This window comes from Agrilus planipennis, unplaced genomic scaffold (genome assembly GCF_000699045.2).
Source record: "Agrilus planipennis isolate EAB-ADULT unplaced genomic scaffold, Apla_2.0 scaffold459, whole genome shotgun sequence".
NCBI classification, from domain to species: domain Eukaryota; kingdom Metazoa; phylum Arthropoda; class Insecta; order Coleoptera; family Buprestidae; genus Agrilus; species Agrilus planipennis.
The window spans coordinates 2,708-22,736 of NW_020439109.1; the positions used below are offsets into that span (position 1 = coordinate 2,708).

Sequence of the window (20,029 nt, forward strand, 5' to 3'; positions counted from 1 at the left end):
ACACTTGGATTTGTATATAATGTGTTGCATTATTTTTACAGAAATAATTATATTTTGTAAATCAATTTTCGATTTTAATTTTCTAGCTTATGAAACACTTGAAATTTATTCTTATTTTGAATACCGAATAACTTTACCGAAATTGCGAATATTTTACAAAAATAAATCAACTAGAAAAATCGTACCTACCATTTTAATTTTTTTTTCTTAAAATAATTTTAATTAATTTCGTGTATTTACATTGTGTTAATGTAACGTCTCTTTAAATTTTGTTCGTTCAGATTTAGATGAATTCAAAAAATCAAAAATAAATGTTACACTTTGTCATTTATTAATAATTATAATAATATTTAGCTTTTAATTTTGTCAAATGTAATGTTTTAATCTAGTAGTTTCCGTTTAATATTCCAGAGAGCACATTTGTATGAAGAATGAAATTCGAAAAAAAACAAACTTTCTTACTTTTCAATAGTCATTTGAATTCAATTCGAGCAATCAAACCATATTCTATTCAAAAGGTTCGGAATATTTTATTTCGTTTATAATAATAGTGGCATGTGTGCAAAAAATTTGTTATGCCTTTGTGCAGGCTGGCACGTTGTGCATGTCTTCCTTCAGATGTCATAGAAGACACTATGACCCGCCAAAGACATGTGTATGAGACGGCATTTGATTGTCGTATCAGTAAGTCTGACGATGATCTCGATGAAATGGATAAATTATCAAACCATCCTTGCTTACTACCAAGCAGTGCAGTAATGAAACCGAATTGCAATAGATCGACTTTTGCCCGGAAAGCCTCTCAGGAAAACGTTAACGAAATCGAAGATGACAATAAATCGATGTCCATTTTGTCACAAAAGTTGCAAGACGTTCATGTAAAACCATCCGCAGAATCTTCCATTTCTTTGTCTTTATACAAATCTTCACCTCCGTCCACTGTTCCACTCCGGGCGAAATTCCATGGTAAAGAAATGGTGACAAACAACGTTCAGAGTGCTCCAAATCTTTCAATTTCCCGAAAGAATAAAGCAAAGTTGTTTCATCTTCCTATCCAGTCCCTCCGAGTAAAGAATTCAACGACAGCTTTAGGAAGTTTAAATAGTGATAACAATGACTTTCAAGTCGAAATTCATCAAGAAGATACACCGTCTCAGTACAGCGATGATAAGAAAATGACAAGCAGAGTTATGGAAATTAAAGATAGGCCATTACATAAACCACTTTTCTTTCAAAGACACAATCGAAGCAAAAATCAGCCACGGAATGTGTTGGAGTTAAAAGGAAGAAGAAGACATCAAAAGTTCTCAAGTACAGAAAGTATGACCACCAGTAGTAGCGGTGGAAGTATGGAAAGTCTTCGAAGTAGTACTAGCGAAGGAAATCGTAGCACTACAAGCAGTGAGAGCCGTCATTCTTCTTCATTAAGTTCTCATGAATCTGAATCTGGTGATGCTACTAATTACGGCGTTTCGTTGACGTTAAAATTTATGTCGCACGCAAATAAAATGCATATCTTAAGTCCCATTTCGGACAAATCTTCCCAGGAACCGGCCTCCGAAACTTCAGATAACAATCGAAATAATTTTTCTCAAAAATGCTCTCCCGATGAAGTAACCACACCTGAAAACATGAAAGCAAAACGTAGGCTACCTCAGAATAAAAACTTGCTTAATTTGGGCCTTCGTTTCGGAGATCCTGAAATCCAAGGATCCGATAGCGGCATTTCGATTCAGTCGAGGGAAGGAAGGAGGAAAAATATGTCCCCAAGTGTACCTGCCTCCGATAGCCCTACCTCCAACTATTTAAAAGAACTGCCGTTCGATATGCCAAAGTTAAGAAGAAGACTGCGTGTACAGCAAAGTTATGTTGAACCTAGTTTGTCCCAGGCATCCTCTAGTCAAAGTATTACTCTACCCGATTTTAAAGGTTTCTACAAATTTCCCATGCTGACTTCACTTTTAAATGTCTCGTTTTTTAGGCCCAGAATTCAAACCAAAATTAGCATTAAACTTGAGCGACCCTGACAAAATAAAAAGTTCAAATTTAGGATTACCTCTTAAACCTTCACATTTTACCTCAACCGACAGTCTTTTTGATGTCAATTTGCCGTTGGAGAAACAAGGGTATATTATAAATTTTCTGTTATTTTTAGTACCTACACTATTTCATTTACAGTTGGTTCCACGGAGCTATTAGTCGAGTGGAGGCTGAACAGGTACTACAGGACCTCAAAGAAGGGAGCTTTCTAGTTAGGCATAGTGGTTCGTCGCGAGAAAGTTATTCATTGTCGTTAAAGTAAGCACTATAAGAAATTTTATAAGTAATATAAGCGAATTTCAGAGTTACATTGCTATTTTTAACTGACTGGAACTCAATTTGTTTATGATCTAATTACGAACTTACGAAGATAACCCAAGATAATTAAAATTGAATAAACTAATCAATAAGTAAATAAATGTATGACTTCTACATACATATTAATGTAGAATACTTTTTCGGATTTGTGATAAGTTTTTTTACTGGATAAATAATAATTTTTTTTTTTTTTGTTTTCTAAATGGTCTGCTTTTTTTTTTTGAAATGAAACTTCTTTACGCACGGTAGGGTAAATTCGTTTCATGCGAGTTGCTATGTAACGAAATCATGCAACGGATGTCACCCCTCTACTCGGCCACGTAGTTGAGTTCGTAGTGGGGATCGCTTGAGCCGTGAGCGCGCTTCAATGCAACGTTCGTTACAGGCAACTCCGGCATGTATATAGTGTAGCCCTAACAAATGTATGAATGTATTTGTATATGTTTGTGTATGTGTGCTTAAACTCTACAGTATGTTTGTGTGTTTTTGAAGAAGTTTCACTTCAGAAGCGTGTTGTATAATTACACGTTGTATTTTTTTTTGTTAATAGATTCTATTTTAAAATGCTTTCAGAAGTACAAGAGGTTTCCTACACGTAAAAATTCGGAAAAGTGGAAACGATGACGTATTTACACTTGGGAACACAAGCAACCCCTTTAAATCAATACCAGAAGCAATTCAGCATTTCACAGCGAACCGTCTACCGATTCCGGGAGCTGGACATATGCACCTGATGCAACCAGTTATCTTGCAACTGTTATGATCCAAACTAATAAGCTTTAATTTACTGTCGTTTGATTATTTGAAAGGCCAAAACTATACTTTTTATATGTAATCGGCCGATGCGAAGTTTCTTTAATTTTTATTTTTGAAATTAAAAATTTTAACATTAATTAGCGAAAGTACACTTTTCCTACAGGAACTTAAAATTTTCTTTTAATGAAAAATTACAAGGTACTTATCTATATATTCTATATCATTGCATTGAAACAATTAATCAATCGTGTAACAGTATTCCTGTATGCTTCCATCCAAACTGCAATGATAAAATATACAGGGTGGATCACGTTGATATGATAAATCTTTGTATTTACGTAAATTATAATGTTCCTAATCAACCGCTGCCGTCCGTTCGGTGGATTAAATTGTAAAAAAGGCTTTAATATGTATATATTCTGCTCAGTATATTTTTAATTTTATTTTATTCAATTATGTTTTTCTATTAAAGTCTCATCAATGATTTATGAAATTGCCTGTCTATTTAGGTATCATTCATAAAATACGTACATAAAGAAGGGGCGGAAGAACAGTTGCTTAACGTGATGATAAATAACGATGAGGGTGAAGGGGAATCGAACAAACATGACGTGAAAAGGCGTTTAATTTTATTCTAATGATTGAAGCGTGTCATATGCAAAATATTTTTTTTTGGGAGTACTTTTATACGAGAAAACGGATTTAATAGGTGCCATACTTCGCCAGCTAATTTTTTATAAGGACTAACTAAAGTTAATTAAATTGAGTGTTTTTAATTCAGCTAGTACGCTGGTTACTAAGATCAACTTTATTTGTAGAGAGGGATGATGTTAATGAACACGCTTTGTGAGATAACAGACATTCAAAATAACAAACGATTATTTTTTTATTGCTTTGCTAATTTTACTAAATTTAGTCAGCCACTCAACAATAAATCTACTATTAATTATTATCTTAACATTATAGCTATCTAACATGTAATGTAATCTTTTGAAAGAGGTAGGGAGTTGAAAACAATGTATAATGCAGTGTGACAAACTGGGATATACAGGACAAAAATGCATAAATTAACGTGAATGTGGATGACACTGATGGCACTTTAATGTAAGCTCTGAATAGATGCCAGCATTCGTTTAATACCATTACTTTCGTCAATTTTTTCGTTATTTTACTATTACAAAAGGATCTCCGTGTATAATTAATTCATCTTTCTGGTAAAATCAGCATTAATTTAAAATCAAATATAAGAATTTGAACGAAGAAGGAGTTATGAAACAAGTAAACCGATTAACGATCCACCCTGTAGATATATAAAAACAACAAAATAATTAATATTTATACAGAACTTTTTTGTAAAGTCAGTCACAAAGTTTCAGTTTCAGCATGAAATTAGGATGTCAGCTTTTAATCGTTATTGTTATAAATTAGGCACTCATTCTCCACAGTTTTTTTTAACATTATTTATGAAGTTATATTTAAAAATTGACAATGCAAATTTTCCTCATAAAAATGTACATACGTATGTAAAAACATAAAATTGCTTTTTCGGTTTTCCAGTATGGTCTTCCAGCACTCTTTAAAAATAATAATAATAGAAAGAGGTAATAGTATTTTTACAATGTTCAGTGAAACATGATAACAGCAATAGGAATGTAATAATTTAGCAAGTTAAAGAAAAACAAATAATCAGGTACTTCATTTAAACAAACTGCACACTTTTTAATAAAAGCCATAAATGCACTTTTTACAATGCACCCTTTTTATGTATAATATTTTGTAAAAAGTATATACATCAAATCTAAATGGGTATACCTAACGATTAAAAAATATTTGCAACATATACGTTCCCACAAAAGAACGATTTTATTTAATCAAGCCTTTTGACCTAATACAGGATTAATATTCTAGATTTATCAGTTTCCATTCTTCAAATAAAAATGAAACTATACAGTAATATATTAATANTCTCTTTCAGTTTTTACAGCTTTAATATCAGTTTTATCAGCTGTTGGAATTTGTGAAAGATGTAGAGTAGAAAGTGGTGGTGTATATTTCTTAATTGCCCATGTTTTGGGTTCAAGATTTGGTGGATCACTTGGTCTTTTGTATTGCTTTGGTCAAGTAAGTTTTGTACACAATTATTAATAAACAAACAAATATTCATAATTTATAGGCAGTTGGTTGTGCACTAAATGTTCTTGGATTTGGGGAATCAATGGCAGGTTTAATAGGATTAGAAAATTCTACTTGGGCTACCAGGGGTATTGCAAGTGCAGCTGTTTTATTCCTAGGCATTATTAATATTGCTGGTGTCAAGTGGGTTATTAAGTTGCAGTTTGTTTTGTTGCTTATTCTTCTTTTGGCTGGCTTAGACTTCATGGTTGGAAGCTTTGTTCATACTGATCCAGGTTAATAAATAAAAACAATTGATTTTTGTTTCACAAATATATTAGTCGTTTGACCATTTTCAGTGACTTACACTACATAAATGTTTTTATTTATTTATTCGACTTTTTAAATATGTCTCACCTAGTAACCACTAAAATTTTAATCGCCACTATTAACACATTTTAATTTTTAAAAAAGCAGCACACGGCTGTGAATTAAGCCCGATACCGGTGTACTAGACGAGCATCCATATCATTAAACTACCACGCTATTTGCAGTTCTTGTTCTGATAAAAAATTTCTATGGAAAAAGATCGTAATTATATTTTAATAAGTCGTGACATCGAAAGCATGGAATGTACCATTTACTTACATTTTAATTTCGGGAACATTTTCATGGTACATGCATATGCAACCAATTATACGCCCGTGTTATGATTAGAAACTGTTTATTTCTAACTCGAATATATTAAAATCGCTAATCTTTAATCAAAGATTCTGATTAAAAGAAAACAGCCTGGATTACGAAAATGAGCTTATGATGCAATTCGATCTTTTAATTAAACGTTGTAATAGTCACTTAGTTCCATTTTTCTACAATTTTTAACTGAAAAGTATATTTTTATGCCGTTTTGTCCACAGCTAACTAAGACATTGACAAACATACATATGCTAAAACATTATTATGTATGATTTTATAATTATTTTAATGAAATAATAAAAAATTTATGGTTCCAAGTTAAAAAAAAAAAAACAAGCGACTAGTAAACTTGAATACATCTCTTTTTGTCTAATGATCTATAATGGATCTAAAGCCCTTGACATTTGACAAATGCAGCTGTGTATATACATGAAGATAGCAGTTGTGTTTGTTTGTGGCTAATTTCGTGTCGTCCGTTGAATCTTTTTAAACTTGGTGTAGATGGTGTCATTTGCATTAAGTTGATTATTAAATAATAAATCTGTGAATATTTATATAAGTATAGTACATCGCGTTGTCAACTATAAAAAGGTTGTTAAAACATTACTGTTTGGAGTTTTTTATATTGTTATTTAATTTTCTATTTCATTTACCTTACTGTTATCTGTCTCTGAATATTTATAGGTTATAATATTTAACTAATTTCGAAATGGGACGATACGCTAGAGAACCCGAAGTAGCTGCAAAATCTTGCAAAGCCAGAGGATCCAATTTAAGAGTACATTTCAAAGTAAGTACAGTGTATACAATATTATAAGTAGTTTGTTGAAGCTAAAAAATTTTAACTAAATGGGCACTTGACTTGCTCCTGATAATCCCCCAACAAAGCAAAATATGCACCTTACGTTACTAATTCAACAGAAAAATTAAAATGATTGTTTTGTCATTGTTTATTTAACTTTAGTGTTTTATGTGTTGGTGTGTCATTTAGAATTTAGTCTGTAGACAATGTAGTTGTTCAATTTGCTTATTATTTTTTAATTGTTGTTTTAATAATATGTTTCTTTTTTTATTTACAAAATTAACGACCTTTCTTTTGATTGTTAGAATACATGTGAAACTGCAAATGCTATCAAGAAAATGCCTCTGAAACGAGCAGTGGCATATTTAAAGAATGTCATTAACCACAAAGAATGTGTTCCATTCAGAAGATTCAATGGTGGTGTTGGTAGATGTGCACAAGCTAAACAATTTGGTACCACTCAAGGGCGATGGCCAAAAAAATCAGCAGAATTTTTACTACAAATGTTAAGAAATGCTGAAAGTAATGCAGACTATAGTGGTTTGGATGTTGATAGACTAATTATAGAACATATTCAAGTAAGTACTGCTGTATAAACTGATAACACTTCTAAATTATCCTTAATTTTAATTAAAATTGTAATTTCATAAGAATATAGAGTTTTTGACTAAATAAAGCAGCATATCTATTAATACTAAAGAGTCAAACAAAATTACATAATTGGATACAATAAACGGATAAAAACTAATGGTAGACATAAAAACAAACTTAATGTATATTGAATAGTACTTACACCATCTAATATAATAATTGTAATAGATAAAACACAATATCCACTGAAAAGGGAAGCCTTCTATACATTCACATTTTAAAATATTGTTTTGAAAAGGTAGTTTAATTATTGTTTCTTACCTGAATTTATAATTTTACCTGTAACACTTCTGTGTTTATTAAGGTAAATCGAGCTGGATGTTTAAGACGTCGTACTTATCGTGCTCATGGCAGAATAAACCCTTACATGTCATCTCCATGTCACATTGAAATGTGGCTAACAGAAGCCGAAAGTACACCAGAAAGCGGGAGTAAAACGAAGAAAGGGAAGAAAACTGCAGAAAGTTCGACGAAACGTTCAAAAGGAGCAATTGCTGCTCATTAAATGTAACTGTTCATTTATATTAATAATAAAATGAATAATGTTTAAAAACACTGATTTTATAAACTAGAATCCTGTGACCTAAATTTTTAAAANAAAATTATAACAATTGGATTTGATTATATTACTTTTTCACAGAAATAAAACTAAATGGACAAAAAAGCAGGGATATTATTTCAGTGCTTATTTGATTTAAATTCTGTAACAGCACGAAACGGTTTCCTGGGCAATAGTGGAGAAGATTGTGTTCGGGGACTAAGTGATGCAGATTTACTTTTTCTCAATTTACCGCTATGTGCAGCTTCTACATTCCGTTCATGAGCGTATAAAAGTACACCGATGTGCCTATGACCTGCTTCCATAGCAATTTTTAAAGCTGTGCTTCCATCCTAAACAATAAATGGCTGCAGTCAAATATTATAGCAAAAGATAAACATATTTTAACTAATTGGTTTTAATATTTCGAGATTTATTTTATTTAAATAAGTCTTAAACTTACAACATCGGTTATGCTGGAATCGCAATCTGAATGGCTCAAAAACAATTTCACAATATCCACGTGTCCATGTTCAGCAGCACACATTAGCGCTGTACTACCATCTTCGTCTTGAATATTTATATCAGCACCAGCGTCTAAAAGCATATTTACCATATCTAAACGACCATGACTTACTGCCAGCATTAAAGCCGTCTGACCATGCTAAAAAGTATTAATGACACAAATTAAGTATTTTCCTTCATTTTAAACGATTTTAAGTTTACAAAAAATCTCGTTAGCTAAGTAGTTCTAATATTTTAACAAAATCTTCATGTTTACTTGTTGTGCTTTGATGTTAACGTCAGCGAGTTGAAACAGTCGTCTTACAACTTCCATATGAGTGGAACTTTGAAGCTCTGCTAAAGAAACTAACATAACGCTAGTATAGCCAGCTTTATTTGGTTTATTTATGTCACATACTTTTGAATCCAATAAAATCGAAACAATGTCAAAATTACCATGGGAAACGGAATAATGCATCGCCGTATTACCCTGAAGAATTAATGAATACAGTCACTAATAATTGTACAACAACAACAAAAAATAATGTGATCACCTTACTTTTTATATCATATTTTATAAACATTCACAATCATGACTGAACTACTACTTACACTAGCGTCTGACATATTAACGATGTAATGAAGAAGTTCAGAGGATATTTCTTCAAAATAATCTAAATATCCTTCAACTTCCATAGGATTTGCTCCATCTAAACTTGAAACATTAAACCATTCCTGTTCTATTATGTTTATGGCATTCTTTAATTGATTTTTCGAATTCTTTGTAAGTCCTTTTTGTAATGAATCATTAAGTACTTTCAAAGCAGCTTGCATTTCTTTAGAAGGTGTTGCTCTTCTAAACAAGACAATAATTGGTTAATGAAAAGTAAAAATATAATGCATGAAGATAAAGAGAATATATTTTTTAGTACTAGAAAAACTACTTACTTAGGACCTTTAATTGGTTCTGAAATTTTGGTGTAAGTATCTTGCCGTCTGAATTTTCTAACATCAGTTTGAAGCCTGGGAATTCTAGACAGAGCTCCAACATCTTCTTTCTTAATTTCTTCTTTTTCCTTTTCTTTTTCATTCATTCTTAAGTATTCTTTCTTTCCAGGAATTTCAACATCGCCTGTATTACAAGCAGCGTCTTTTGTCTGTAACTCGTTTATTATTGTATTAGACGCCGCTTCTTTTGTTTTAACTTCCTTGTTTGGCGTGTTACATGCAACGCTCTTTTTTTTTACTTCCATTGGTATTTCAGTATTACACCCTATATGTATTGAAAAAATTCCTGCTTCATCATTTTTATATTGGACAAATTTTTCTGTAGTATTTATTTGGTGCTGGCAAGCTTTTGATGATGTTTGCACTAAACATTGGCATGACTTATGTGAAACATCTGCTTCATATTGACAAGCAACAGTCCGTTGTTTTTGTTGTAAATTAAGACGCTCTTCTCCCAAATTGAATGATTTACTTCTTGAAGAGATTAATGACAATGAAATTGGTAGCTGACCATCAGCTACACTGTCTGGACCTACTGCAATTGATGATTTACTACAATTACACTTTGGGCAAATTATGTCAGTAATTGTATCTTCAGAAACACCTACAATTATATATACATGCATGTATGTATCTACGTTTTTTTTGTTCAAGAAATTTACGTATTAAATTATTAATAAATTAATAAGGCATTAAAATAAGCAAATAAAGTACCAGTATCTTGGCATAGTACAGCTGCAGTAACTCCAATTTCTGAAGATGGAATTACAGCTGAAACACCATAATTACGTACACTTATAACATTCACTGTTTGAGTATTACGATTTTCTTTAAGTATGTAAGAAGTTTGATTAAATATATCCTTGGTGACTTTAATAGGTGTTTGAGTTGCTTTGCTAATTGCACTAGCAGCTTTCTGATAACTGTTTTCTAAAAATTCCCATTTTTTATCCAGCCATTTATCAGTAGACCTTTCTTCATCATAAGTGTTCGTAGAAACTGATTTTGTGTTAGGATGATAATGACCAACTCCTATATTTCTTGTAAGCACACTACACATTACACTAAAGTCCTTTCTGGGAGGAGACATAGAAAGAATCCCATTTTGATTTATTGTTTCTAATTTAGTTGCATTCAAAGAGGACATTGATTTAACATTTGTGTTGTTGAATTTTGAATTATTTTTGCTTTCTTCCTGACTCAATTTTGATAGTAAATTTACATTTTCACGTTTTAAATTATGAAGTTCTAGCTATAAAATAAGACAAATATTAACTTTAATTATATAAACAACACTTTTATCACCTTACCTGTAACTTGGGAATTAACTTTACACGTTCCTCCAATTCTTTAGTTCTTTCTAAGCTAATTGCTACTTGATCTCTAATATTTTGTAAAGCTGCAGGATTAAGACCTACAGAATCAATATTAAACATATCATAATCATGATTTGATGCTGCATCTTCACTAGCTGTTGGCAGAACCATGAATGAACCAGAATTTGATGAAATTGAGGAAATGGATGGTGCATGATAAATTGTATCTGCAACTTTCAAAGTATTCTATTAGTTTTAGTTGGAATGATAATATAAAAATTACACCCACCATTAACAGCAGTAACATCGGGAAGATTTGTAAGCACTTTATGAGAACGATTCCAAGTCTTTTCAAAATCACTAACAACTTCATCTAGTGCATCACTTATTAATTCAGCATTTTTACGAAAAGATTCATCAGTAAACAACTGTCTTTCTTCTCTTATAGGCTAAAATAAACAAACATAAACTTTTTCCTTTAATTGTATAAAATACCTGTACCGTATCACTTTCTAATTTAAACAAATTTTGTGGTTCAATTCCGAGTAAAACCTCCATAGACTGCCTCTGCCTTCTTCTATCCTTACGTCTTTTGAAGGATTCAGTCCTGTGTATTCCTTGAGAAATGTTTTCACAATATCGAACAAAATCCAAATCAATGTGATACCCATAGGGGCAACAGTTACAGTGTTGGTACCAATTTTTAATCTGCCCATCATTTATATCCAATCTTCTCATAGGTTTCGGACTACCATAATGGCAAGACATTTTTATAATGTATTATAAAATACATTTAAGGCTAGAAAGTTCAAAATGTTCATTTTACACACCTACATTTACTTTGTACCATTAAATCAAAAGCAAAGCAACAGGTGTCAACAAACACTAAATTTCATATAAATATTTACTATGTAAATTTTATATATACACCCAACTTTTCAATGACACGAGTGCGCGATTGTGAGATAATAGGAGTAAACATGGAGTAACCAGTAAACCCGGTAATTGAAGATTTTCATAAATCTGTGCATCATACCTAAAAATAGGTTCTGGAACAGCGTTGCCAATCACTTGGAAGTGTGGAATTCTTTAAAACGTGTGGAATTTATGATTGTGGCATATTTAATGAATTCGAAATTGTGTGGATTACGTGGTTTCATCAGACTATTCACTTTATTTTCCTAGTTTATTTTTTTTAACATTTATTAAAGTGTAAACTTGATTTTTAAGATCAGAAGTTTTATTATTTCTTTTTAATTTGAAGTCGGTAATTTTTTTGGTATGTGGAATAAGTATATATTGTGTACCGTGTGCACCACTAGAAGTTGCCTACTGCATAGGCCTACTGAAATATAAGTTGACTTCTGACATGCTTCTGACCATTTAATAAAACTTACTAGAGGCTACACACGAGCTGCACCAAAAGACTACACAATCCTTTGTTAACTATTAGGTGTACAATTTTATGGAACCTTACGGTTTGACAAACGAGAAATGTAGGTAGGGGTAAGTGGGGCCAATAGCAACACTGTTCTATTCTTTATTCAGTGTTATATTTAACTTAAAATTTAGTGAAAAACAGAAAAAGCAATCAAAGATGTGCTTATATGTGTAATTACCTACACATCATTAAACACTTACAAGAATTCTCTTTCCCGAATTTAACTTATGAAACCTAATACAACATGTATTAGCGTTTATGTATATTATATTATGATCCATAAGTATAATGAATACAGTAAAAATAAACAGACGTCTCTAATATTCGAACATACGAGTTTACGAATAACTTTTTACAAAATGTTTATCAAAACCGATCTGTAAAATTGCACCGGGTTAATTATTCGTCAACTTAGAACGCACCTTTCATGATCTTAGTATTAAAGTTTATACAATTGGTACTGCGTGTATCTATGGTATCTATGATATGAATTTAAAAAGCAAAACAAATGGCAAATAGTTAACCGTTTTCAAGCACAACACTTTTGTGTATATTCGTTTGGCGTGAATATTGCTGCTTTGTAATACCAAAAATTAATTTGTTAATAGCTCAGTTACATGGTTTTATTGAATTATCATTCTTGAAGAACGAGTTACATCTGAAAATGTCTGGAATAGGAAGAAAAGGAAAACCTCAATCTGTTAACGTCTATTTAAGAATAAGGTTTGTGCATTTTGGCGTAATGTAATAATTCTTATTCATGAAAAAGTTATATGTTACTTAAATTCATTTTAAAATGAGAGTAACACCTCACTTAATACCCATATTAACTGTACTGTACTAATATTTTAGACCTCCAAATAAACAAGAACGAGATGCTCATTCTCTAACATGTGTGGAAATCCCAAATTCTAAAGAAGTTGTTATAAAGCAACAACATGGAAAGAAATATTGTTTTGAAAAAGTTTTTGGACCGAATTCGAAGCAAGTTGATGTGTATTTAAGTGTTGTTAAGCCCCTAATACCAGAAGTACTTGCTGGTTATAATTGTACAGTTTTTGCTTATGGGCAAACAGGAGCAGGGAAAACATACACAATGGCTGGAGGTTCAGTTAATTCTCCTTCAGCATCGTGGCATAGTGTAAGAATTTCTACCTTAATTGCATATTGATTCCAGTACTTAAAATTTATTAAATAACTATTCTGGACATTTTCTGTGGAAGTGTGTGGAAGATAAAATTTAATTTAAAATTTTTCATATTGGCTTATAGTGAGATTCATTATGATAATTTATAATATACATGTAGGATGAAGAAGCAGGTATTATTCCTAGAGCATTAGCACACCTTTTTGAAGAACTTCGTTTACAACAGCAACAAGAGTACACAGTTCGTGTTTCTTACTTGGAATTGTATAATGAAGATATTTTTGACTTGCTTTCTGATGGAGAAGATAACAGTCGTATACGGTGAGTTTTTTGTAATTGTTACTTTACTAAATTAAAAAGAAAAACAAATTGTTTAATAAAATAAATCTTATTTTTGGATAAATAGAATATATGAAGATCAGCGTCAGAAAGGATCGGTTATAGTTCAAGGAATTGAAGAAGTGACAGTATGCAATAAAAATGAGGTGTATAAAATTTTGGAGAAGGGTCAAGAAAAACGTCGGACAGCTGCAACATTAATGAATGCACAGTCCAGCCGATCACACACAGTATTTTGTATTACCGTTTACGCGCGTGAAACTACACTAGAAGAGGAAGTTGTTAAAATGGGCAAGCTTAATTTAGTTGACTTAGCAGGTAGTGAAAATATTAGTAGATCAGGGGCAGTGGACGTAAGAGCTCGCGAAGCTGGAAGTATTAATCAGTCTCTATTAACTTTGGGGCGTTGTATAAAGGCGCTTGTAGATAGATGTCCTCATGTTCCATACAGAGAATCTAAATTAACAAGAATTTTGCAAGACAGTTTAGGAGGACGTACTAAGACTTCAATTATAGCTACAATTTCTCCAACATTTTCTAATTTGGAAGAGACATTAAGTACTTTGGATTACGCATATAGAGCTCGTAATATTACCAACAGACCAGAAATAAATCAGCGTTTATCGAAACGTGCACTCCTTTCTCAGTACACTGAAGAAATTGAACGTTTAAGAAAAGATCTAAATGCGGCGCATTCCAAAACTGGCATTTTTATCGCTCACGAAAATTACGAACGCTTAATGACCACCAGTGAGTACCAAAAAGAAGAATTAGCAGAAAAAATAGTTATAATACGTGATTTGCAAGACAGAATTCAGTTAGTAGAACAACAAAAGGCTATCAAAGAAAAGGAATGGGAAGACTTGTCCGCTTCTTTCAAAATAGCACAAGATTATCTAGCGCAGTATGCATCTACGGAAAAAGTTTTAAAAGAACAAGCAGAAACTTTGTTGGATGTAGTGGAAAAATCGACAAGTAACGAGTCAAAACTCCACGAAAAAGTCGATTACTTTTATGATGTGACCCAAAAGAACAAAGGAAACACCAATAAAATTATAACGCTTCTTGATGAAAACTTATGTCATATAACAGAACAAATGCAAAAGTTTTACAGAAAATACGACTCTCAGAACAGAGCATTGCTCGAAATTATTAGAAACTCTGAACAATTACTCGAAACGACGATGTTCTCTTTAAATTTAGTAGAAGAACAGAATAATAACTTAGATGATAATATAATACAGTTGCAAGAAGAGCTTGATAAAGAGACAAACGATTTTTACATGGATATTAACAAAACTGTAAGAACATCAAATGACAAAATACAAAAATTTAAATTATCATTTGGAGAACTTATGCAAAATCATCTCAATAATGTTGCCATAATGGAAAGTAGAATAAATGAACAGCAGAACGAATTTAAAGATTTTACTCAAAATTTAACGAAACATGTAAGATCAGTAATGTAATTCTTTAAAATCTTTCGTTAATAGTAACTATTTTTTTGTTTAGATTGAAAACGCAAGACGACGTCTCATAGTGCCCGCAGAAAGTCTCATACAGCAAACTTGTATGTTAAAAAGCCAATTATTTGAGGTAATGGATGATATCAAGAACGGTATGGAAATGGAAAAACAACTTCAAGATATGAAACTTGCTAATATGAATAAGGTGTCCAAGCATTTTGAGAAAATAACACCTCTTATTTGTACCCTTGATTCCGATGTTCAGCAACAGTCTAAAAACCTTAATGTTGCAATAAGTGAAATGCACAATATTATTTGTAAAGAACAGCCAAATGTAATATTCTCTGATGCTGAAAGTAAAGTATTTAATTATTTTAATGGTAATGTGCTTTTTTTGCAGATAACTGCTCAGTTTGAAGGAAACATTAGTAATGTCAAAAATGTTGCTGCTACATCCCACACTATCAAAGACTCTGTAAATGGTGTACTTCAAAATCTCGAAGATAAGAATGCCAATGAGGCTGCACATTTACAAGAGAAAACTGTATTTTTAAAAGATAATTATACAGAAAAAGTGGAAGTATGTATGCATTTTGGTCACAATTTTTTGACTTTCAAGTGATTGATTTATATTTCAGTGTTATAAAAGTTTTATTATATTTTAGGATTTATTAGTTTTGTTAAATAATATCAAACTGAATGAATTTGACATAAAAGAATCCTTGACCAACGTAGATATAAATACAGGTAGAACATTATCAGGATTAAATGAAATGACGGAAATCATTTCAGAGGAGACTGAAACTAATAAAGAACACTTTAAGACATGTACAGAAAATGTAAAAAAAGTGTTGACTGAAGAATTAATTACTGTGGAACCAACAGGTGCTACACCTGTGCGCACACAATTTCAGTATCCTAAAAAATTAGTTTCTACATCTCTTAAAGAACATATGGTGCAAAAATTCGAAGATTATCAAACGAATAAGGTAAATATAAAGAACATAATAATGCTCAGGTGGACTGCCTTACTTTTGATTTCCCCACTATCTACTTTTCCAGAGTTCAAAATTGCCACTAATGGAACATAACAGAGCCAATAATGTGAAATTGGAGACTTCTAATTCAATTGTGAAGTATAACGATTCAAATAACAAGTTTGTTTTTGAGGTACTTTTTATTTAATTGAGTTTTTGTATTATTCTTAATATACATTTATTGTTTTCAGGACAAAGAGAATTTTGAGAAAAATGAATTGTGAAGTAATATTGTCCAAATCTGTTAAAATGCAATATTTTTAATTTGTTTACATGGACGCTACTTCGTGGCTATGCTAAGAAGTAGTTTAGATATAATTAAATCATTTATATTATTTGTAGTTCCACGTTTTTGGTAACTGTCAATAATACAGAATTGTATATTCTATTTAAAAAAGTAATAAAATTTGAAGAAAAAAAATTAAGTGTACTAATAGGGCGAAAAACCGATTGTTTAAATTATTACTTAATAGACTAGTACTACTTTAAAAACTGTAAGTAGACTTGTAATGAATGCATTTTAGTTGTAGTAAATACGTCACACTGGTGCACCATTACAAAGATCTGCCAACATATTACTAAAGTTAAATCCATTACATTACCAAAATACAAGTTAAGTAGTGGTCAAAAACTAGTTATTATGATTCTGTTAAATTATTTACTATTGTATTTCAAAAAAGGAATTGACAATCATAAGTTTCGCTAATATCAAAAATAAATTGATGGTGTGCAGGAAGGTAAAATATACAATAGTACAGTTATAAGCATAGATTTTGTAGTCTTACAGTGCTAAATTTACATAACTCACTCTTCTGTCCTTTTTGTGGTGTATACATCCCTATTTGTATTATATTTCTCCAATTTATATTTACCATCATTTTTCTAATTACTATCTACTGGCAGGTACTTTTAGCAACTGTATCACATTGAATTATGCTACTTAGTGCTACTACAACCTATATTTTGTAAATATACCGTAATTCAAATTTTGTAAATGATGTTTCACATATATTAAAACAGAAATAAATGTACACTGGACATGGACAGTATACTGCTCTGAAGCTATTTATCAATTTAGATTTGATTATTTCAAAATAATACAATAAAGGTATTCGAAATAATTTTAATTGAAAGTACCTACTCATCAAAACTTACTTTTTTTTTCTAAATTTGTAGTCTTGCTTGGAACTTAAACGACTATAATTTATGAATTAGTATACTCGTTGAAATTAATAATAAAATTATCATTGTAACTTCGTTCTAAACGTTACCATTGTAGATATTTTACAAATTTAATAAAATAACAATTTAGGTTTTAGGTAATAATGGGTAACAGCATAAAAAGGTAATAGCAATAAGATTATTTAAAGTAACTTTGTTTTTTTATTATTATAAATTTATGCTAATTGTTCTACAAGTTATAGAGAATTTGCAGTACAGAAAATGTAGATAATGTGCTACATTTTTATCATTTATTGAGTTAACAAAAATGAAATTGCATTTTATTCATTGCACGAGTATAAAATATGTACTTTCAAGCTTCAAACGAAGATCAAAAAAACTAAATTCTCTCGGACAGTCTTACGAAAAATGCAATTGTCAAAAAATATGCCACAGATAGTGCTGATGCAGTTACATCACATTAACAGCTTGTCTGAATGTTAGGGCAGAGGCTACTTTAGATATCTTCGTTAAAAAGGTAGTACTACTGAAGCAATTTCAGCACATGCAACCTCCCTCTGAATCTTGTTGGTCATTTTGAAGTTGTGGTTGAGTTTGTAGGTCAACAGCTTTTTCATATTAAGGAGTTGTAAATTAATAAATGAAAAACAAAAACTAGAATCGTTACATTAACATGCATTATTGAAGCGACATTTAGGCGAACCAGAAGAAATTTAGCTAATCTAATTTTATATGTTACCAGTCTATGTGAGAAATACCTTGAAAATTAAACAAGAAATTGACTTAAATATATAAATTAGTTTCCATCCATACATTTATTGAAAAAAAAATAGTTGAATACAACAGTAATTATTAAAAATAAAATTATTTTTTTCTTGTTAATGGCAAAAACGTAATAAAATTAGCAACCTATTTTTTGTATGAGAAAGAAATACTAATGACAATAAATAAAAATTTGCACCTTAAATCTGCTAGAACCTTATAATACCTAACTCGAATATTATTTATTTATTGCAACCTAATAAGTTCAACGTCCATGTTTTAGTGGTCCCCAGTTCTTAATATAATTTAAGCATGCAAGGAATGAGAATTGCACTAAAGAAGAAAGGCAAATAAATTAAAATACGTTGAACAGAACACGCTGTCTAAATAATACAAAATATTATAAAAAGGCACTTTTGACACAAATTAAATAGAAATAATTAGAAACAAATACTGCACAATTTACAACAAAAAGAAGATAAATAAAGTTTATGTACAATACATACAAAAAAGAGCGTCACAAAATTTTAGAGTCAACAATTTTAATTAACATGAACATCCACCATCCGGATCTTTATTTTCACTTGGTGTATCCTTTAACACAACTTCTTGCACTAAGAAACAATTAAGGAAAATAAAAAAACAAAAACAAAAAAAGCTATTTTCATGCAAATTAAATAACTTTTCATTAATAATGAAAATAAAAGGATACTGTCTTCTGGTGGTTTATTTTCTGTTGAATCCATTCCAGGTAATGCAGCAGCAACACGCCTAAATAACTTTAAACAAATAAATATAGATAAAAAAAATATTTTTGTAATTTCATCATTGTTAAGAACTACCTGTTTAACATTATAACCAGCTTTTGCACTAGTTTCTATAAACATAACATTAAGTTCTTTAGCCTTTCGTTCTCCTTCTTCAGTACTAACTTGTCTTTTATCTGAAAGATCTGTTTTATTGCCCACAAGCATAATTATCACATCACTACCTCTTTCTGTTCTAACATCATCTATCCATTTGGATGTTTGATGAAAAGAGTTAGCATCTGCCAATATAAAAATACATTAGTTAATAAAATAACTTAAAATTTTAAACTTACTAGTGATATCATAAACTACTACTGCTACTGTAGAGTCTCTAATGTAAGAGGGTATAAGAGATCTAAACCTTTCTTGGCCTGCTGTATCCCATAACTGTAATCGCACAGTTCTATCTTCTAAATACATTGTTTTTGATAAGAAGTCAATACCTATTGTTGCCTAAAAACTTATATATGTTACACATTTTTTATTTTGCTATTTTTGAATAATTTATATTATTATACTCATACCTGATAAGTATTATCAAAACTGTCATACATAAATCTGGTTATTAGGGATGTCTTTCCCACTGAAAATAACAAAAACAGATATGAGAATTTGAATTTTTTCCAAAAAACTTGCATCAGATGTAACATTAACTCAAGATAATGGAAATATTAGATGTTTGCTATTATGACATAAACTTATTGCATATCTAAGGAAACATAAACAAAAAAAGGTAATTTTCTAAACTGTGAATAATATTCTACAATTAGGGAGAAAAAAGTAGAAAATAAAGTTGCTTAGGCAATCGTTTTATTGATTTATAGACTACGCCTGACGTTTATTAGTCACTTGTCGAATGTTTCTAAATGATAATATACATACCGCTTTGTTCTCCTAGGAAAACAAGCTTGAATTTTCTTAATGGATTTCCAAAATCCCCTGACGTCGACATTATAAAGGTAACAAACGCGTTCTATTATAATGCCCTAATATTAAACAACACCTTCGATCATTAAATTTCAGAATTGACACAAGGATAATTAAGCCACGACAGCTATAAAAATGCGCATGCTTCGAAAAATTGCCTGTCACTATGTTATCCCAT

At 30.9% G+C, this 20,029-nt stretch overlaps 5 protein-coding genes across 9 annotated transcripts; 3 read left to right on the plus strand and 2 right to left on the minus strand.

Moving 5' to 3' along the window:
- The first annotated feature begins 421 nt into the window (after positions 1 to 421).
- On the plus strand, positions 422 to 5,069 carry LOC108743475 (SH2 domain-containing adapter protein F). Of its 2 annotated transcripts, XM_018479050.2 has the most exons (4): positions 422 to 1,929; positions 1,982 to 2,126; positions 2,179 to 2,298; positions 2,932 to 5,069. In XM_018479050.2, the coding sequence occupies exons 1-4, from the start codon at positions 576 to 578 to the stop codon at positions 3,119 to 3,121; spliced, it is 1,809 nt and encodes a 602-aa protein (XP_018334552.1). In that variant the 5' UTR covers positions 422 to 575; the 3' UTR covers positions 3,122 to 5,069. The 2 variants fall into 2 exon arrangements, with proteins under 2 accessions (XP_018334552.1, XP_018334553.1); XM_018479051.2 differs by having other exon boundaries at positions 1,889 to 2,126.
- A 1,306-nt stretch (positions 5,070 to 6,375) lies between these two features.
- LOC108743469 (60S ribosomal protein L17) lies at positions 6,376 to 7,930 on the plus strand. Its single transcript, XM_018479039.2, has 4 exons — positions 6,376 to 6,513; positions 6,607 to 6,712; positions 7,030 to 7,302; positions 7,680 to 7,930. The coding sequence occupies exons 2-4, from the start codon at positions 6,632 to 6,634 to the stop codon at positions 7,878 to 7,880; spliced, it is 555 nt and encodes a 184-aa protein (XP_018334541.1). The 5' UTR covers positions 6,376 to 6,513; positions 6,607 to 6,631; the 3' UTR covers positions 7,881 to 7,930.
- A 37-nt stretch (positions 7,931 to 7,967) lies between these two features.
- Positions 7,968 to 12,102, minus strand: LOC108743474. Of its 3 annotated transcripts, XM_018479048.2 has the most exons (10): positions 11,778 to 12,102; positions 11,243 to 11,540; positions 11,031 to 11,190; positions 10,736 to 10,974; positions 10,140 to 10,677; positions 9,366 to 10,029; positions 9,030 to 9,273; positions 8,695 to 8,907; positions 8,377 to 8,577; positions 7,968 to 8,266 (listed from the first exon to the last, which is right to left on the minus strand). In XM_018479048.2, exons 2-10 carry the CDS (start codon positions 11,507 to 11,509, stop codon positions 8,054 to 8,056), a joined length of 2,739 nt encoding a protein of 912 aa, XP_018334550.1. In that variant the 5' UTR covers positions 11,510 to 11,540; positions 11,778 to 12,102; the 3' UTR covers positions 7,968 to 8,053. The 3 variants fall into 3 exon arrangements, with proteins under 3 accessions (XP_018334550.1, XP_018334549.1, XP_018334551.1); XM_018479047.2 differs by lacking the exon at positions 11,778 to 12,102 and having other exon boundaries at positions 11,243 to 11,738; XM_018479049.2 differs by lacking the exon at positions 11,778 to 12,102 and having other exon boundaries at positions 10,736 to 10,968; positions 11,243 to 11,737.
- Positions 12,103 to 12,686: 584 nt separating this feature from the next.
- LOC108743471 (kinesin-like protein Klp61F) lies at positions 12,687 to 17,222 on the plus strand. The gene is made up of 9 exons (XM_018479040.1): positions 12,687 to 12,905; positions 13,035 to 13,323; positions 13,490 to 13,650; positions 13,736 to 15,119; positions 15,181 to 15,468; positions 15,535 to 15,714; positions 15,800 to 16,123; positions 16,197 to 16,304; positions 16,363 to 17,222. The coding sequence occupies exons 1-9, from the start codon at positions 12,847 to 12,849 to the stop codon at positions 16,393 to 16,395; spliced, it is 2,826 nt and encodes a 941-aa protein (XP_018334542.1). The 5' UTR covers positions 12,687 to 12,846; the 3' UTR covers positions 16,396 to 17,222.
- A 350-nt stretch (positions 17,223 to 17,572) lies between these two features.
- Positions 17,573 to 20,008, minus strand: LOC108743472 (ras-related protein Rab6). 2 transcript variants are annotated; one of them, XM_018479044.2, is made up of 6 exons: positions 19,807 to 20,003; positions 19,449 to 19,507; positions 19,218 to 19,377; positions 18,958 to 19,163; positions 18,828 to 18,894; positions 17,573 to 18,729 (listed from the first exon to the last, which is right to left on the minus strand). In XM_018479044.2, exons 1-6 carry the CDS (start codon positions 19,874 to 19,876, stop codon positions 18,662 to 18,664), a joined length of 630 nt encoding a protein of 209 aa, XP_018334546.1. In that variant the 5' UTR covers positions 19,877 to 20,003; the 3' UTR covers positions 17,573 to 18,661. The 2 variants fall into 2 exon arrangements, with proteins under 2 accessions (XP_018334546.1, XP_018334545.1); XM_018479043.2 differs by having other exon boundaries at positions 17,578 to 17,961; positions 19,807 to 20,008.
- Positions 20,009 to 20,029: the final 21 nt, after the last annotated feature.

What these genes read in the sequence shown, in the direction of transcription:
- LOC108743469 (XM_018479039.2), top strand. Translation starts at nt 6,632, where the DNA reads ATGGGACGATACGCTAGAGAACCCGAAGTAGCTGCAAAATCTTGCAAA. An exon ending in ATTTAAGAGTACATTTCAAA is followed by an intron (nt 6,713 to 7,029) that starts GTAAGTACAGTG and finishes TTTGATTGTTAG; the next exon opens with AATACATGTGAAACTGCAAA. An exon ending in TAATTATAGAACATATTCAA is followed by an intron (nt 7,303 to 7,679) that starts GTAAGTACTGCT and finishes GTGTTTATTAAG; the next exon opens with GTAAATCGAGCTGGATGTTT.
- LOC108743472 (XM_018479043.2), bottom strand. Translation starts at nt 19,876, where the DNA reads ATGTCGACGTCAGGGGATTTTGGAAATCCATTAAGAAAATTCAAGCTT. An exon ending in CTGGTTATAATGTTAAACAG is followed by an intron (nt 18,895 to 18,957) that starts GTAGTTCTTAAC and finishes ATTTGTTTAAAG; the next exon opens with TTATTTAGGCGTGTTGCTGC. An exon ending in AAATAAACCACCAGAAGACA is followed by an intron (nt 17,962 to 18,827) that starts GTATCCTTTTAT and finishes AATATGAAAAAG; the next exon opens with CTGTTGACCTACAAACTCAA.
- LOC108743475 (XM_018479050.2), top strand. Translation starts at nt 576, where the DNA reads ATGCCTTTGTGCAGGCTGGCACGTTGTGCATGTCTTCCTTCAGATGTC. An exon ending in TTGCCGTTGGAGAAACAAGG is followed by an intron (nt 2,127 to 2,178) that starts GTATATTATAAA and finishes TTTCATTTACAG; the next exon opens with TTGGTTCCACGGAGCTATTA. An exon ending in AGTTATTCATTGTCGTTAAA is followed by an intron (nt 2,299 to 2,931) that starts GTAAGCACTATA and finishes AAATGCTTTCAG; the next exon opens with AAGTACAAGAGGTTTCCTAC.
- LOC108743474 (XM_018479048.2), bottom strand. Translation starts at nt 11,509, where the DNA reads ATGTCTTGCCATTATGGTAGTCCGAAACCTATGAGAAGATTGGATATA. An exon ending in AGTTAATTCCCAAGTTACAG is followed by an intron (nt 10,678 to 10,735) that starts GTAAGGTGATAA and finishes CTTATTTTATAG; the next exon opens with CTAGAACTTCATAATTTAAA. An exon ending in TTAATATGTCAGACGCTAGT is followed by an intron (nt 8,908 to 9,029) that starts GTAAGTAGTAGT and finishes TTAATTCTTCAG; the next exon opens with GGTAATACGGCGATGCATTA.
- LOC108743471 (XM_018479040.1), top strand. Translation starts at nt 12,847, where the DNA reads ATGTCTGGAATAGGAAGAAAAGGAAAACCTCAATCTGTTAACGTCTAT. An exon ending in ATTATACAGAAAAAGTGGAA is followed by an intron (nt 15,715 to 15,799) that starts GTATGTATGCAT and finishes ATTATATTTTAG; the next exon opens with GATTTATTAGTTTTGTTAAA. An exon ending in AAGATTATCAAACGAATAAG is followed by an intron (nt 16,124 to 16,196) that starts GTAAATATAAAG and finishes CTACTTTTCCAG; the next exon opens with AGTTCAAAATTGCCACTAAT.